Source organism: Zalophus californianus, chromosome 17 (genome assembly GCF_009762305.2).
Source record: "Zalophus californianus isolate mZalCal1 chromosome 17, mZalCal1.pri.v2, whole genome shotgun sequence".
NCBI classification, from domain to species: Eukaryota; Metazoa; Chordata; class Mammalia; order Carnivora; family Otariidae; genus Zalophus; species Zalophus californianus.
Window position 1 is genome coordinate 55,015,305 of NC_045611.1, and position 18,986 is coordinate 55,034,290.

Below are 18,986 nucleotides of genomic sequence, written 5' to 3' on the forward strand. Positions count from 1 at the left end.
CCTTCCAGAAAGTGGTCAGTTTTCTGTTCAGTTACTCCTGTTCTTTTCTTTGATCTCCTGTTGAGTTCATAGGTGTTGAGAATGGTTTGATCCCTATCTAGCTGAATTCCTGGGACCAGACGAAATTTAGGTCTCCTACTCCTCTGCCATCTTGCTCCTCCTCCCCGTATATGTTCATTCTTAGGGAAAGCCTCAATCAGTGATCTTTCCAAATTACTCTAATGAAAGCTACAAGATGGGGGGGGCAGGACTGCTGATATCATATCTCTATTCCTGAAATTTTATTTCCTAACACTTTTCATATGTGCAATATATTTGCCTCTGGGCACCTGGCTGGCTCAGTAAAGCATGTGACTCTTGATCTTGGGATTCTGAGTTCAAAGCCCATGTTGGGTGTAGAGTGGGCGTAGAGATTAGTTAATGAAATATTTTTTAAAAAAATTATACACACCTTCATGTAAATCAAGGCCACTGCAAGTCATGGGTCTCATGTAGGCATAACAAAGGGCATGTGGAAGTATCACGTGCATATTCATGAATTGTGCTTCAGATGTTTAGGGGGAGAGTCTAAAGTTGCACTGCTGTGGTATTTTAATCACAGCTACATACATATCCAAGGAGCAGACTGTGGCAAGAATAACTCAAAGGTGAGGACACATTCATAAAATTGTACGTCGTTTGGTTCCATCATGGAAAAAAATTGTTGCAGATGCCTCTCAGCCTTAACAGCCTGAAGATGTATTGTTAGTGTTTGTTATGAAGTACTATAATGAAACTATAGACTTGATCTGATAGAAGAAAACAAACATGATTCATTTAGTTTTGAAAAAAATGATTAAATTTTATTACTTAAAACATAAGTATGATACATTCTGAGTAAAACAGCATCAGTGTAGTGGTTGAACGGGAACACTATACCTGTACACTGTATTCTGGTTGTTTTGATTAAGTTCTTCTGATAACTGCTCTTTAGTTCCCCAAAATAAGACTGTTTGCTCATCTTTGATATACAACCACTATTTTCATTAAAGGGAGAGGATGACCATCATTTCTCCATTATTTCTATCACATAAGCAATCCCTACTAACATATCATGAAAATCTCAAGTCTCTCAATCTCAAAGCCTGCTGTTTCATGCTCCTCTGGCAGAGCAGTGTTTTCTGATAATCCGTGGCCCTCTGTTACACAGACAAATCTGTAGAAGGGATCCTGAACATATTATTATTTACATCATTCTTTTACATATATTCTCTGCCCAACCCGTGTACTCATTCAATTCCACAAAACACTGTATGTTAAAATTCAGTGTTCCTTCAGGATATATGGATGTGAATGATTCCCATTTAATAAAGTAGGCCCTTTATCTTACTGATCTGCTCCCAGAGACCATCAAGGTAACACATGAAAAACATGTAATGAAGGTATAACATCAAATTCCAAACTTACATCAATAGTGAGTGATGCAGGCCTTTGAAGGAACCTCAAGTAATAGAAGTCTTTTTAAAAGAAATGCTACATTCCTAAAGCTCTCCTTGCTCCACTGACACTCATCTCTGAGTCTTAAAATGATTTTGACTTTTACTTACTGTGAAGAATTTAACATCTGAGGTTGACTAATCTTGGACTAGTTCTCCCTAGTAAAAATTCTCTGACGTATATATAGCGTATTGTGAAAAATGGTTAAATGATTTATGCCATTCATTACATTTCTAAGGTTCCTCTTCAGCATGAATTCTTTGGTGAATCCTGAGGTCAGACCATTGTCGAAAGGCCTTGCCACATTCAATACATTTGTACGGCTTCTCTCTAGGATGTGTTCCCTCATGACCCCAAAGGTGTGAACTTTGATAAAAGCCTTACCACACACATTTGTGTGGTTTCTCTCCAGGATGTATATTCTGATGTCTTATGAGGCTTGAATACTGCTTAAAGGCTTTGTCACATTCATTACATTTGTAAGGTTTCTCTCCAGTATGAATTCTCTGATGAATCGTAAGGTTTGAATTTTGACTAAAGGCCTTGCCACACACATTACATTTATATGGCTTCTCTCCAGTATGGGTTCTCTGATGTCGAGTAAGGCGTGAACACCAGTTAAAGGATTTGCCACACTCATTACATTTGTAAGGTTTCTCTCTTCCATGAATTCTCTGATGATCCCCCAAGCTTGAGCTTTGAATAAAAGCATTATCACATATACTAGATTCATAATGTTTCTTTTCAGTATGTATTTTCTGATGTCTAGTAAGGTGTATAAGTTGTGTATATGTTTTATTACAGTCATTACATTTATAAGGTTTCTCACCAGTATGTTTTTTTTTATGTTTAGTTAGGCTTGAACGCACAGTAAAGGCTTTGCCACACTCGTTACATTTGTGAGGTTTCTCACCAGTATGAATTCTCTGATGTTCCACAAGACTTGAACTTTGGATAAAAGCCTTACCACATTCATTACATTTGTATGGTTTTTCTCCAGAATGGATTTTCTGATGTTTCACAAGGCTTGAAATGTGGATAAAAGCCTTGGTGCACACAGTACATTTGTGTGGCTTCTCTCCAGGATGTACATTCTGATGCTTAGTGAGGTGTGAGCACTGCTTAAAAGCCTTGCCACACTCATTACATTTATAAGGTTTCTCACCAGTGTGAATTCTTCGGTGAATCCTGAGGGTAGACCACTGCCTAAAAACCTTGCCACATTCAATACATTTGTATGGTTTCTCTCCAGTATGAATTCTCTCGTGATCCCAAAGATATGAACGTTTGGTAAAACCCTTACCACATTCATTACATTTGTAAGGTTTCTCTCCAGTATGAATTCTCTCATGACGCCAGAGATCTGAACATTTGATAAAAGCCTTACCACATTCATGACATTTGTATGGTTTTTCTCCAGTATGAATTCTCCAATGATTTGTAAGGTGGGAATTTTGATTAAAGACCTTGTCACAGATATTACATTTATATGGTTTCTCCCCCGTATGGATTCTCTGATGTCTTGTGAGGTTTGAGAACTGCTTAAAGGCTTTACCACACTCATTACATTTGTAAGGTCTCTGCTCAGAATGAATTCTCTGATGACTAGTAAGGACTGAGTGATGGCTAAAAGTCTTTCCACACTCATTACATTTGTATGGTTTTTCTCTAATTTTTGTTTTCTGGTGCTGTGTGAACAATGAAGGAAACATAAAAACCCTTCCATATTTATTACAAAGGTTGGTTTTGACACTAGGAAGAAATCTTTGAAGTGGCAAAACTGAAGAACAAGTTTTGACAGACTTCTCAACTTGATCACATTCATTAATTTTCTCCTTGGTTTGAAGTCTCTGCAGTTCAACCAGATGTGACTGAAAGCTTAACCCAATTCTATTTTCAAAACATTTTGTATACTTACTTCCTGCATAGACTATATTATTTTTTATTTTTAACAAATTTTTTACTAATGACTTCTCTTGTTTAAAATTTTGATAAGCACTTTTTCTTAAAGAAACACTCTGCTTTATGGGTAAATTAATCCAGGATTTGCTGTCTTGTTTATCTTTTCTACCAGGGAGATTTACAGTATCTGTCACAAGCACTCCTTTGGAATTTCTTTCTTCATATCCACACTTACTCTCAAATTCATACATATTTCCCCAAACTTCCCTGAAGTCAAAATTCTCAAGGCCATGGCTTTCATGTCTTCCCAAGACCACTAGTTGGCATAATTTTCTGTTATTTTCTTTCTTTGGTAATAATTCCTTGATCATGAATCTAGCAGAGCTTTCTGAAAGATATAGAAAACCATAGTCTTCAGTAACTAGAGTTGCAAAATGGATATTACACTAAAAGTAATACATTGAAGAGATAACAACTTCTCAACCAAAGTCTGCAAATGTTTAAGAATGCAAAGTGAATAGAATCCTTTAATAAAAGATGACATGTATTTCAAATTATTTTAAGGGAAACCTACTTTCTTTCTCTGTTTTTTGTTTTAGAGGGGCAGAGGGTAGCAGAAGGAGGGGCAGAGGGAGAGATACAGAGAATCTTAAGCAGGCTCCACACCCAGCACGGAGCCCAGTGTGGGGCTCAATCTCACAACCCTGAGATCATGACCTGAGCCAAAACCAAGAGTCAGACACTTAGCTAAGCCACCCAGATACCCCTGGAAACCTGTTTTCAAACACCCTATGACCAAATCGTTCATATGTAAATTTACATAAGTTCTGAAAGAAAGTGTATTCTTTGACCACCACAACAAAACACACACCAACTGGCAGTAGACAAATGGGTGTCTCATACTGAAAAGAAAACAGATATTGAGGGGTCTGGGTTGTACAGTCGGTTAAGTGTCTGACTCTTAATTTGGGCTCAGGTCGTAATCTCAGGGTCATGAGATCGAGCCCCACATAGTGCTCAGCATGGTGACTGCTTGGGTTTCTCTCTCCCTCTCCCTTACCCCTACCCGCCTTTAAAAAAACAAAAAGAAACATATTCTACAAATGCATATTTACGGCATAATTATTATATGCAAATAAATGCTGAATCACAGCTCTATATGAAGTAATAAGATTTTTTTTTGGACAAATTATCCATTTAAAAAATTAATGAGGGGCGCCTGGCTGGCTCAGTCAGTAGAGCATGTGACATACCAAGGTTGTAAGTTTGAGCCCCATGTTGGGTGTAGAGATTACTTAAAAAAATTTTTTTTTAATTAATAAGATAAATACACGGAAATTATGAATTGTAAAACTAAAGGGGTAATAGGAAAATCAAGAAGAATTTAATACAACATCACTGGAATAACAAAATATTCTGAATATCTACTCTAAAGCTATCTATACTCTATGCAGAATAGGCATTTTGGAACATTAACAATTGGTGAATTGCAGTCATATTCCAAACTAGATGCTAAAATCCATAATCTGTAAATGACAAGTTATTAAATACAATTTTTTAACTAAACCAAGATAAGTCCAACGGGTAAATAAGTAACCACAATTACACAAAATTATAGACTGTGAAATTCTAATGATTTCTCACTTAAGAACAAGAGAAAGGACTTATAGTCCAGAAAGAGCACACAAGATGAGAACTGGAAACTATGTTAAGAAAAGCTCCCACATATTCCTAGCAGTCTAAGTTACACACATGTCCACTGGCTTCTGAAATACCAGTTTTCAGATAGTATTATAAAGAACTGGGTAAAAGGAACAGCATGAAAATCACTGAGTATCATAAGTGCATCTCTCCACAAAAACAGCAAGTAAGTTGGCAAAAACTGTCAGAATCAACTTTATCAGAATTCTGGAAACTAAACAAAGGTTTACAGCAAACATGTAGATACTTAAGAAACAGGCAGCTGATCTCAGTTGAAGAGCTTCTGATATTTTAACTTCCCCTGGCCCAATCCCATTCTCTCCAGCATAGGGGCAGCCCATGTTCCTGGTATAGGTCTCCTGTATGGAGAGTGGCAGAACAGACTTGATTCTCTAAGAACTGTGGTTTTTACTTTGACCTGCCTGGTGGCTCACTGAAAAACTGGCTCAAAAAGTTTTACCTTTACTTTGCTTATTAATTCAAGAGGTGCTATGGGGCTGGGGTGGGGGCAGCATTTGACAAGCACATTTAAAGGCAAATGTATTAACAGATGACACTTGGGGCAAAAAGCAGACAAACTGAAAAGCCAGGGAATAAGGGCTGGGGAGTGAAATGCTTTGGGGAATAAGGACTTTGAAAGGCTGCTACACGTTCCTAGGAATCTAAGTCACGCACATGCTCAGGACTGGATCAGTGCTCAGAAAACACATGAGGCAGCCCTATGCCTCACCTCCTGCTAACCTTCAGGCTCAGCAAAAGCAGAAGGTAAAGGCTAAGGCATCGCTGTAAACTACCAAGCTGAGTTTCAGGTATTCCCAAACATACAGAATCTATTTACAAAGACTAGGAGTTTTTTGCTTTTTGGTTTTTTTGGTTCCAGGTGTTTGAGAAGTTCTGTGTTAAATCACTACCTGACCACTAAGCTAACCAGAGACTTGAGTGGCCACACATGACAAAGAATACAGACTTCACAAATCAACTCCAAAAAATTACTAAACAAAACAAACAACTACAATAAGCAGCAACATCCAATGCTGGGATGAGGATGTGGGTGGGGGAGAATGTGACTTCCAGAGTTGTCATAATATTCAAAATGTTTAGCTTTAAAGAAAAAAATTATGAGGCATGCAAACCAACAATGATGTATAGCTCATATGCAGGAAAAAAAGCAATTTAACAAAAATTTTCCTGAGGAAGCCCAGACATTGGACTTTGCTAGATAAATAATTAAGTCACTATTTTAAATATGCTGAAAGAACTAAAACGAAACCATGTGCAAAGAACCAAAGGAAAAAGAACAGTATTTCCTAAAATAGAGAATCAACAAAGAGACAGAAATTATAAAAATGAACCAGAAAAGAAATTCTGGAGCTGAAAAGTACAAAAACTAAAATGGAAAAAGCCCTAAAGGAGTTTAACACCAAACTCAACAGGCAGAAGAAAGAACTAACAAACCTGAAGATTAAGTCAACTGAGATTATCCAATCTTAGCAGGAGAAAGAAAAAAGAATGAAGAAAAATGAATGGAGAACAAGAGACCTGTGGGATACCTTCAAGTGTACCAACAAAGATAATGAGAATCCCAGAAAGGACAGAATGAAGTGGGCAGAAAAAATATTTGAAATAATAAGGCAGAAAAATTCCCAAATTTGATGACATACACAAATCTACGTATCCACGGAGTTTGGCAAGCCCCGAGTGAGGTAAACTGAATGATGCCCACAGTGAAACACTTCATAATCAAACTGTCAAGAGCCAAAGACACAGAATCCTGAAAGCAGCAATGGGCAGTTCCTTTGGTGAAACTACCCACTGATTTCACACCAGAAACCATATGGACAAGAAGGCAGTGGGATGACATTTTCATAGTGCTAAAGAGAAGTAACGGTCTACTATGAATTCTATATACTTCTAAACTATCCTTCAAAATAGAGGATAACTTAAGACATTGCCAAAAAAAAAAAAAAACACACAAAAACTGAGAGTCCCTTGCTAGTAGACCAGTCAACAAAAATGGTAAAGGGAATGAATGTCTCAGGCCAAAATGAAGGAAGAGACAAGAACTCGAATCCACATCAAGAAATAAGGAACAGTAATAAAGACAGTACATAGGTGTGTATAAGGTTAGTATTAATGTATTTTTGGTTTGTCATTCCTCTTTTTCCCTATTGATTTAAAAGACAAAACTAATTTTAAATCTACATTGATGCCCCAAAGACACAGATGTAGTGGAAAGAAGGGCCATGTGCACCCCAATGTTCACAGTAGCAATGTCCGCAATAGCCAAACTGGAAAGAGCCGAGATGCCCTTCAACAGACGAATGGATAAAGAAGATGTGGTCCATGTATACAATGGAATATTACTCAGCCGTCAGAAAGGATGAATACCCAACTTTTACATCCACATGGATGGGACTGGAGGAGATGATGCTCAGTGAAATCAGTCAAGCAGAGAAAGTCAATTATCATATGGTTTCACTTATTTGTGGAACATCAGGAATAACATGGAGGACATTAGGAGAAGGAAGGGAAAACTGAAGGGGGGGAATCGGAGGGGGAGACGAACCGTGAGAGACTCTGGACTCTGAGGAACAGGGTTCTAGAGGGGAGGGGGAGGGGTTGGCCCGGTGATGGGTGTTAAGGAGGCACGTCCTGCAGGGGGCACTGGGTGTTCTACGCAAACAATGGATCGGGGATCACCACATCAAAAACGAATGATGTGCTGTATGGTGAGTAACATAATAAAAGTAAGTCTATGTTGATGGTCACACAATATATGGAGACATGATTTCATGACAATAACAAGAGAGAAGGAGACAGGATGTAGAAGAGCCAAGTTTTCAGATAATACTTTGGAAATGTTGTGGGTTCAGGTCTAGAGCAATGCAATATAGTGACTCTAATGAATTTTTTCATTTCCCAGTGGCTGTACTGTGAGACAAAATATACTTTAAGTAAAAATTTTTATGAGACAAAGGACAATATATACTTAAAAGAATAACTCATTAAGGAATTACAAATATGAACATATACACAAGCGAACCCCAAAATATATGAAACAAACATTTACAGAATTGAAGGGAGAAATAAAAATAGTTCTAGAATAGTGTCTGGAGACTTGCAGACCTCACTTTCAAAAATGGACAGTACAGCTAGACAGAAGTTCAGTAAGGACACAGATGATTTTAGGCCGACTATAAACCAATGAGCACTGACAGACATATACAGAGCACTGCACCCAGTAAGAGCAAAAGCCATTCTTCTCTACATGCATGTGAAACGTTCTCCCGGACAGACCATCTATTAGTCCATGAAGCAAGTCTCAACAAATTGAAAAAGAGTGAAATCATACACATTATTTTCTCCACAAAAGAACAAAACTAGAAAATGAAGAACCGAAGGAAAACCGGAAAGCTCAAAAATACATGAAAATTTTTAAACACTCTTAAACCAGTGGGTCAGAAAAGGTATCACAAGGGAAATTAGAAAATACTTTGAGAGAAAAGAAACAAAACCACAACATAGCAAAGCTTACAGCATAGTGTGGTGTGGACATGCTTATACTCCTGCTGAGTGAAAGCAGTGTTACTGGTGGATCGAGAGACGCACCCCGCTCCCCGGTTAGACACTGTCCAATGTGCAGCAAAAGCAGAACTGAAGAAACGGCTGGGCGCCCTGAAGAGGCGGAGAGCTCTGGGGCCCCAGATGCTGATGTTTCCCAACCCCAGAAGAAGGTCGCCTAAGTACACAGAATGGGATGGATCCTGGAAGAGGCCTGGTGCCAGGACGGGGGAGGCTCCAACTCTGACCCGTGTGGAATGGGAACAAAAATGGGACAAGGCTAAGGAAGGAAGGGGGCCGACCCCTTAAAACCAGCCTCCCAGTGCTCCTTAAGGGCAAGGGACCAAAGAAGTCATAGGGGCATAGGGCTCCTGGCCGGCTCAGTCCGTAGAGCATGCAACTCCTGATCCTTGGGTTTAGGTTCGAGCCCCACATTGGGTGTAGAGATTACTTAAAAATAAAATCTTAAAAAAAAAAAAAGGTCATAGGGGCATATAATATAGGGCCACAGGTCACGATAAAGATTTTGCTTTGGTCTTTGCATGAGCTAGAAGTTGGGAGGATGTACTTCCACATGTCTGAAGAAGGGAATGACAGGGGAAGGGAAATAAACTTTCCTCTAAGAGCTCGTAAGAAGGAAAAACTCTCCCACTACGAGAAAGTTGCCGAAACACTATTAACACTCTCTGCCCTTCTGAACTCTTGCCTGTGTTCCCACCCATTTGGCTTTTTCAGTGTTTTAACCTTGCTCTCCACAGTCTGGGGCTCTTTCCCTTGCTCCAAAATAAAGATGACATTCAGGTCAGGAAGAGGGATTCCTACTTATAAAAAGAAAGGAACATGATGTGCTGTGTCTTTTCCAGAATACAATTCCCGCCCTTTGTTCAACTGAGGAGAGAGGATGTTACAGATGTGTCTAGAAAAAAATTTTCACAAACTTGTTCAGTCTCTCCTGAAAGCTTAAGGGATATTTTTAAAGCACAGATATCCAGCTCTCTTCCAAGAACTACTGAGTCAAAAGTACAGGGATAAAAGTGGATCTAGAATCAGGTATTTTTTAAAGTTTGCCCTAAGGTTTTGTTGTTACTTAGCTTCTGGAAGCGTCACTAATCTAGGGTGGAGTGGGGAGATCATCTGAAGAAAGGGGGAGGCGAAAGTCTAGATGCTGCCTCATAAACTTTTTCATTTCAGAAGGTACACGGCCTCAATCTCAGTCAAGCAGGGCAGGGGCTCCTAAGAAACTCACTGGGGCAGATCCCGACTTCTGGAGGAACATTATCCTCACCCAGGGAGACCAGGTTCCTGTAGTTCTCCACCATCACGTCCCTGTACAAGGCCCTCTGAGCAGGGTCCAGGCACTCCCACTCCTCCTCAGAGAATTCTATGGCCACATCCCTGAATGTCAAGCGTCCCTGAAATGAAAAACACATTTCACCAAGGAACCTTGGGGAGAATTCTCATGTTCACACAAAATGTGAGCAGGAAAGGGATGTCAGGATTGATTCAACTGAAATCAATGTTTGGACATCATTGTGAGCAAGAATAGATAACTGTGAGCAATTTATATATCCCTAATTTTGTTTTATTTTGTTTTTCCATCAGAGGATATCAGATCTACTAAAACACTGTAGATTTCCCATTTTTGTGGAAAATAGAACTATATAAATGAAAAATGTCTGACACACAGTTGTTTATGTGGACATGGTATATATTATGTTCTCCACACTAGTGACACTTCTACACACCTAGAGGATCTAGAGCACAAGAGGCATCTTCAGGTGTGACAAATTATCTGCAAAAATATAAATTACATGTTTCCATTTAAAGTCAGACATTTAACCATTATGGAGTTGATTAGCCAAATGGAGTTTATTCTACCAACAAAAAGAAACCCCAACGCATGAGGAGGAACTTTACCAACGCTGTACGTTAATTTAACAGATGAAGTAGGACACAGATTGATCACAGCAGATCTTGGAAGAAATACTGGATTAAAAATCATGCCAAACAGGACATTTAAAAACTTGTTATTGAGCAAGACCATTCCACCAAGCATCATAATCCATAGTAAGCACTGGAAGCATTTCCACCACAGGTGAGCCTGAGGCCCATGGGCTAGCCAGGCTCCTGCCAGTCAGCACTGCATGGTGTGCCTGAGGCCCGACTGGGGGGGGGGGGGCACCCATTCCCATTAGCAGTTGTACCAGGACCTCTATTTGCAAGACATTTCCCAACTTACGTGAAGAGAAAACTTTACTGAAAGACAGAACAAAGACATCAAAGACTGACAAGTGTAATTCTTACTGGAAGATGTGGTGACATAAAGAACTCAGTGATTTAGAAATTCAAAGCAATTCAAATGCAGAAGAAACATGGGAATTTAAAAGAAAAAAAATCTCCATCATGTTGAGGAGAAATAATTTTGAGAAGAAAAAATGGAGAGCCTTGCCAAATGACACAGGAACCTGTTAATGTGTGTGTTACATGAAATTTTTCAATCAGTGAAATAAATAGCTACGAGATATACACTAAAAAGCCAAGTCAAAGAGATAAATTTAAACAAACAAAAGAGTACTAAATGGAACAGAGTACTTTGAGATTACACCAGGTGAGGTCTTCCAAAATAAGGTCAGAAAGCAGAGGGCAAGAAGGATTTAGGTTTCACTGCAAAACACTGATAATATAAGAAGCGTGTATGTAAAGAATTAAACTACGAAATATAAGATTGCTCCTAAAAATATATCAAAGGAAAACAGCAAAACATGAAAAACCATGTTTTAGTCCACAAAAATAATGAAAGTTACAAGTAGGTAGAAAATGGAAATACAAGGGATTGTCCTTTCCCCCCCCAATTTTCAAAACACGAAGAGATTACGGTACCAAGTTTTGCTTACATGGGGCGGTGGCGGGGGGGGGGAGGTGGGAATCTCACGTGTTGTTGTGGGACAGGGTACTTTACAGCTTTAGGAGACCACATCGGACAGAATCTGTCCTTGTATAATGCACTGTCCTTGACCCAGTAATCACAGGTCAAGTGAGAAATCCTCAGACATCTGCAGAGAGGTCGGTCTACTCATACACAGCCACTGTGGCATTCTTCACATCAGTGAGAAATGGGAAAGTCCCACGCGTCTTCACTAAGAGAATGCTCCAGTGAGGATCGAAGAGCAAGCTGTGTCTGTGTTTATTAACATGAAAAGAACCTCTAGACATGCTGTGTACATTTTTTAAGCTTGCAGAATAAAATGTTACAACAAACTTCATTGAGGAGTTTCTTCTAAAATTTTAGAACAATGTGTAAATGCATTTTTACAAGGTTTGGACTGACTCTTGCCACAGAACTGACAACAGTGGTTCCCCACTGAGACACGAATGGTGGAGGCCATGACAGGGAGGGGCGTCCCCTTCCCATCACATCTTAGTGCCTAAGCTGCTTCTTGGTTAGGAGTTTAATCAGTCAATCAATACATCTATTCATACATGACTTACTCATGTGATATTGGAAATAAAAGGGATATAATACTTAAAAATAATGGTGGAACCAGAATTTGGCTACAGCATCTCTGACGGCAAAGAGAAAGTTCTATGCTACGCATCTTGGCTACATTACCACCATTTTTACCTAAAACATCTGCTGCACAAGAGTCGCTACAGGAATGCCATGGTCAATGTGGGAGAGATGTGCTGAGAATGATTTTGAAAACCTCTTACCGTTGGCTATTTAGGTTGATTCCGTATTTTAAAGCCAATTATGGAATAAAACATCCTATTGATACCTACTTCTGAACTTTATTCTAAATCATTAGTATTTTAGAACCAGAAACACCACAGTTCACTTGTTTAGCTCTGAATGCATTTTAAAGTCAGGCAGAGCTGATTTCCTCTTATCGAGCTTGTTTTCCAGAATTTTCCAACTATTCCTACACATTAATACATGACTTCCACATGCAGCTTCTTTGATCCTGGCTACAGAGAGCTGACAGTGCATCCAGACGTGTCCCCTAAAACAATCCCTGCTGCCCAACCACACTGACACCACGGGGCCCACCCACACCTGTCTCCAATCCACGCCTGGTGTGAAGCCCATCAGGATGCGCCCAGGGCCGGGGGCCGAAGTGGGGCTCCTCAAAGGCTCCACATCACTGGGTCACCGTGAGGACTCTAAGTGGAGAGGAGAGGGACGGAGGGAAGGCCTGGGGGAGTGTGCACAGACATGGCTCAGGCGGGACACTTTAGAGTCAGAGAAGATTAGCGAGTCCAACAAGGGCACAGCAGGAATGAGAGACAGAAAATTAACCAAGAATATGACTTTACCTGATAAACAGCCATTCCAGACTCCTTCCTTTCCTCTTCCTCCTCTTCCAGGCTTCTTCCTCAGACAAGATCAGTCTTGAGAATTCAATCCTAAAGGTCAAGAATCTGCAGTTTACTGCTTAGAATCAATCTACGTCCTTCCTGCACCACAACCTCACACAGGGAGACCTCTCCGTGTGGAAATGACAGTCCTCTGCTGCCCACTGCCACAGGAGGGGGGCTCAGGGACAGTGAACTCCTCCAGACACCAACAAGTGAGTGTCCCCACCCCTTTCTTCAGAACTGGCCGCAGCAGTGGGGACCTGGGCTGGACCCGACATTCCCCTCCAGGTCACAGACCCGCCCTGATCACACCCACGCACAGCAGGGCCCCCTCACCTCTCCCTCAGAAACGGAGGACCCAGAGCCTTGGTGCTCAATGCTGGATACACATCAGAAGCGCCTGGGACACTTTAACTGGTACTGAGGCTGGGCCCTATCCCCCCGTGACCACTGGAAGGGGACTCTCTGGGAGGGCCACAAGAGCTGTATCTGCAATCCAGTGTGAGGCTGGGTGCAGCACACTCACAGGAGGCCAGCCCAGCACACCTCCCACCTTCTGGCTCTGCTCGCCCCTGGGGTCTTGCTGTCATGAGTATCCAGCCAGTGGAAGGGGAAGGAGCAGAAAGAAATATGCAGAGCAGGCAAAAGGGACCAGAATTGAGGGTGAGGGAGTAGATGGAATGTTAAAGAGAGTGGGGGTGGGGGACAGAAGCCAGAGAAGGCAGCCACTGAGGGGTGGTATCCGAACAAAGATCCAAGGAAAGAAGAGACTTTGCCACCTGCATGTGAGGGGCCAGAGACTTCTAGGCAGGACATCCATGTGAAGACCCTGGGGTAGTGGCATTTGGGGCTCCGGAAAGGGCAGGGAGGCCTGTACGGCTGGAGCCAGGTGAGTGGGAGAGCAGGAGGAGGTAAGATCAGAGAGTATTAAAGGAAGCAGATCAGAAAGTTCCAAAGCAGGTTAGAATTCTTCGGGCTTTTCCCCATACCTCAGACGACTTTTGGAAACCATGTATTCCCTTATCCATTTTGAGTAAACATCTAATTTTTATTTCTCTTGTCCTAAGTTAAAACACTAATAAGTAATGGGTCTTGCATACTTTGCAAACATGCCAAGATGCCCAGCTAGGCTGCAGGAAATACAGGGTCGCCCTATATGCGGAGGCAGACTGCAGGGGACACTTTTGGAGGAGTTTGGGGGGTCACTAATGGACATAGTAAGGTGAAGACGCCAGACTGTTGTCCCAGCAGAGATGTTGAGGCAGCTGGATACAGGACCCAGGTTTCAGGGAAGAGGTCTGGAGGTCTGGGTGGAGCGGTGGAAGGAGACATCAGTGTTCAAAGTCATGAGATGGAGTGACGTGGAAAGGCAGGAGGTGGAGACAGAAGAGAAGGGGTTCAGGGACGAAGCTTAGGGGTGCTCCCGCAGAGACCAGGGAGTTAGGGGAAACAGGCACAGGAAACAGACACATGAACAGGGAGAAGAAAATTAAAACAGGTAACTGGAAGACAGATTTACTTTAAAAAAAGGTAGTGTGATGTGGAAGCCAAGAGAAAGTGCTTCAGGAAGAGGGAGCCCAGCTCGCTGTAGTTAGGACCAGCGTGGTAAGAGCACACCAATTCCTGGACTGAGAAGTGGGGAGGTCCCCAGTGACTCAGACATGGAAAGTCTCAGCAGCATGGTGGGTATGAAAGTGAGAACTGGGGGGTGCCTGGGTGGTTCAGTCAGTTAAGTGTCTGCCTTTGGCTGAGATCATGATCTCAGGGTCCTGGGATCGAGCCCCACATAGTGCTCCCTGCTCAGTGGGGAGTCTGTTTCTCCCTCTCCTTCTGCCCTTCCCCCTGCCCATGCGCTTTTCTCTCTCTCTCTCTCTCTCATAAATAAAATCTTAAAAAAAAAAACAACTGGAAGCAAGATCTAAAGCAGAGTGTAAGCATGTGTTTAGTGTATTCTGCTCTGAAATGGAGCATAAGAAAGAGCACTTACCAGAGTGGGAAATGTAGCTAATAGAGGATGTTTTATTTTAAAGAGGCGAGACTGTAGTAAAAGGCTTTTTTTTGTGGCTTCTTTTTAAGATGAGACATTACCATATGTATATGGTGAACAAAGTAACTGCCTAGAGGTAAGGTAAGAATTGATGAGCAGTGGCAGTGTGCAAAAGATCCTGAGACTGTCCGACCTTACCGCCCCTCGCTGCTGTTCCCAGAGACCCACTTCTGTCAAGCCTGCCCCAGTGAAAACACCCACCACCTGGGCCCCAGTCCCCCACTGTCTCCCTTCTTGACTCAGACACTCCTGCACGTTCCCATGGTGTTTGTTCTACAAACCCAGTGGACACCCCACATTATTGAAGGACGGAACCTCCTAATCACCTATACACTGCCGAAGAATCCCACACTGTGTTCCTAACATCAATCTTCCGTTTTGGCAGGAAGACACCCACCACCCCAGGATCTGTTATGTTCCTTCTTGGAGATTGTCTAAACTCAGACACCTCCATAACGTCATAAATACAAGAATAATGTCTGAAATGATCTACATACTCCAGCAAGACTCATGTATCTACTAATGAAATGCCCCAAAATGCCATTTGTAGCCCACAAAACATGTGTGCTACTTTCAGTAATAATGCTTTGCTTGTAATAATGAGATCCCCGACCAAAACCACTACAGATTACCCCCCAAATGGTGACACTTTCCCTTCAACCCCTTATGGGTCCTAAGAGACCCCACAGAAGTCAACCAAATAAACACGAGATGGGGCTTCTTGGATCCACCCCTCAGGATTCAGGCACAAACTGCCCCACAGCTGTCAGTTTGGCTGCAGATAACTAGACGGCTCACTCCCTCCCTGTAAACGGACTCAGCTAAAGTGAGCAGTGGCCTCTCCATCACAGCACCTGGCTGGGCAGCCAGTGTCCAATGTCTGGTCAATGCAGGAAAGAGAAGCCTGTTTCTTCCCTCAAACTGGGCCAACTCTGGAAAGTCACCCCACCGCCAGAGCTCTCTGCTGTAGCCAGACAGTGGAGTCTCCATTTTTGTCCTGAGGGCAACCGGGAGCCAGTGAAGGGATTAAAGCCAGGGGATTCCTTCCGTGATGTCTGTCCGTCTAGTCCAATTCTTCTATTCCTTCCCCCACGACCTCAGTCTGAGGCATCTGCTCCCTGCTGTCCCGTCCCATCACCGGTTAAGGTCTCTCTCGGCCAGTGTGCTACCCTTCACCTCTCTGGAGACACCTTCTAATTTAGACTTCTCTATTTGCGTCTCCCTCTACTTTTCTCTGGTTCACTCCACTCTTACTGTCTCTCCACATCCACCTGCTCTACCCAGTTCTACCCTCTCTTCCTTCCCTTCTCTCACGCGAAGTCTTTCTCATTCTCTGTCAGACTGTCTCTGCTTCGCCCCACACCCTCACACTCACAGGTATGGAATAAAAATGGTCTTTGCCTGGGAAGACCACTTTCCAGTAGGGCTCCAGGAATGGATACACACTATGACAAGCACAAGCACGTGGTTTGTGCGGCAGAGACCCCTAAGGCGGTGGGTGCAAAGTAGGCAAGGAGGGCCGGCTCCGGAGGTCGCGTCGGTGGAGGGGGCGTCAGAAGAGGATCGGTGCCTGCAGCATCCCAAGGCCACGGAGATGTGGCGTCGGGGTCTGCACGAGGGCCTCCGCCCTGGGGGCCACCGAGGGAAGACTTCACACGGCCTGGCGGAGAGGGGCAGAGGGCCAGAGCGTGGCGGGAGTCCCGGAAGGGTTTTCAGAGGAAAAAGACCGCAAGCGCTGTCTACCTGGACGGAAGGCGGGGACCCGCCTCAGCAACTTTAACTCGAAAAAGACGTGGACCCCCGGACCCGCAGAGGAGCTCCCAGGCCTGCAATATCTGACGGTGCTGCCGGGAATCATTGGGCGCGGACAAGCGCGCGAAGCGGTTTTATCTATGAGGCAACCCCAAACTCCGGGTGTTGCGGATCGGAGCCCTGGGGCGAGGGGAGGGTCCCACAAAGGCCAGGGTTTAACCAGAAAAATCTGTCACTGACTCACCTGTGTCCTTCACTGCGCTTCCGGGTCTGCAGGGTACTGCGCATGCGCGGCGTGCTGCGGGGGGGGGGGGTGGAGAAGGAGGGCGGGGGGACGGGCCGGGGACGGTGGCCTGGACTGGACATAAGGGGCGTGGCCCACGTAGGAGCGGGGTCTGGACCTCGGTCCTGCCTCTGAACGTTTCCTGCCCTTTCAGTCCAAAGGTACCTTACTCTTACGCTCCGCTTTTCAGTTTGTTTGAATCTCTTTGGTGTCTCGGGGACCGAATAGTCTCCTGGCTATTTTATTTTTTTTTAAAGATTTCATTTATTTGACAGAGAGAGGGAACACAAGCAGAGGGAGTGCGAGAGGGAGAAGCAGGCTTCCCGCCGAGCAGGGAGCCCGATGATGCGGGGCTCGATGCCAGGACTCTGGGACCCTGACCTGAGCCGAAGGCAGACGACTGAGCCACCCAGGCGCCCCTCTCCTGGCTATTTTAAATTAATGTTTCAAACAACTTAGTTGTGAGTGCCGCTTATATTAGAAGCTGAGATGTTTTCCTGTTAAATTGAAAGCTCAGCGGGTGGTGTTGGGGAATATAATTAAAAACAAAATCGTCTCCCAACCCAACAATCCTCTCCACAAAGGTAGTAGAGGAAAAAAAGTTTCATAAGTGAATAAGCATTAAACCAGAATGTGATGTGCATCACAGGCAATCTTGAGAGATTGCAGAAATGAATTTCACCCTGTCATAAAAGACAAGGGGATACGACGAATTGCATACATGTTCTCAAGATAGATCATAACTAGTTCTCAGGAAGACATGACAGCACCGTTTGTCACACATAGCTCATCCTAACATCACCAGGTAATCTGCATGGCCGTTTGTGTTAGCTAATTGGCTTTAACCGGAGGGAAAACAAACTTCTCATATCTTTATGACAGGAGGGAGTTTTGCCACTCAGAGCAAGGCACCTGCTGAGTTAGGCACCTATCCTCCCACAGGAACTGAAAGATAAATATACTATTTCCTTTGATGTTTACATTTTAAAGAGATGGCTCCCAGATCCTTGAGCAAACATTCCTGAGTTACAGTGTTGGCAAGAGCCTGATTTAGCTTTTCAAAGACGTAAATACATTTCAAACAGGAAGACAAAGAACTTAAAAGTTTTCTAAGGGAAATGCTCTAGGAAAAGGGAGGAAGAGAAGTCTCTTTGCTTTTTTTTTTTCCTCCCGAGAGACCTGTTTTCTTTCTCTCATTTTTAGTTTATATTTTTCCTTACAGAAACAATATGCGTTCATTCACTAAAGCAATATTGTTTTTTAACATCTGCGATGTGCTCACAAGAATGGTAGTGTGCACTACATCTCAGAAACTGTGCTGGGAATGTCACATAAATTATGTGAGTTAATTCTTGTAATACCGTGGGAGTTGGGTTTTATATATCCATTTTCCTCAGGAGGATTTAGGTGCTGGGCTTTTCCCTATCTAGGGGTAGAGATTCTCTGTGTCTCTTTTGTTTCCCTATGACTGATTGTTAAAATGGTCTTCATGTGATGGTAGCTCAGTATACACGGAAGAAAAGAAGGCAAAGGAGTGGCGGGATTAGTGGTTCTGAGGGATTTTCTGATGGTTTGTTCATTTGTGCTTATGTATTTTGTTTTTAACATGTGGAGTGACCAGTGGGGCCCCCAGGAGTTGGAGACATCATGCTTTGAGGAATTCCCTACGCATAGGTTATAACCAAAAGAACAAATTTTCACTTATCAAATTTTAAGACTTTTGCTCCCCCTTTATGTGCGTCTGGGTATTCAGAAAACCTGAGTGCCAGTTCTGGATGGTCAGCCAGAGGAGCTGCCCTGAACTGAGTTCTCTAAGCAGTTCTCGGGAGGTAGGACCTCACGGTGGGTGTGGACGGGAGGAGTGCAAGAGGAAAAATCTGTATCTAAGAGGTTATTTGAGAGAGTGCC

At 42.9% G+C, this 18,986-nt stretch overlaps 1 protein-coding gene across 1 annotated transcript; it reads right to left on the reverse strand.

Annotated features, from left to right (window-relative positions):
* Positions 1–871: 871 nt before the first annotated feature.
* LOC113935802 (zinc finger protein 677-like) lies at positions 872–17,071 on the reverse strand. The gene is made up of 4 exons (XM_027618301.1): positions 17,040–17,071; positions 12,955–13,044; positions 9,887–10,052; positions 872–3,766 (listed from the first exon to the last, which is right to left on the reverse strand). The coding sequence occupies exons 2-4, from the start codon at positions 12,967–12,969 to the stop codon at positions 1,857–1,859; spliced, it is 2,091 nt and encodes a 696-aa protein (XP_027474102.1). The 5' UTR covers positions 12,970–13,044; positions 17,040–17,071; the 3' UTR covers positions 872–1,856.
* Positions 17,072–18,986: the final 1,915 nt, after the last annotated feature.

What these genes read in the sequence shown, in the direction of transcription:
- LOC113935802 (XM_027618301.1), bottom strand. An exon ending in AGAAGTCGGGATCTGCCCCA is followed by an intron (nt 3,767 to 9,886) that starts GTGAGTTTCTTA and finishes TATATCTTTCAG; the next exon opens with AAAGCTCTGCTAGATTCATG.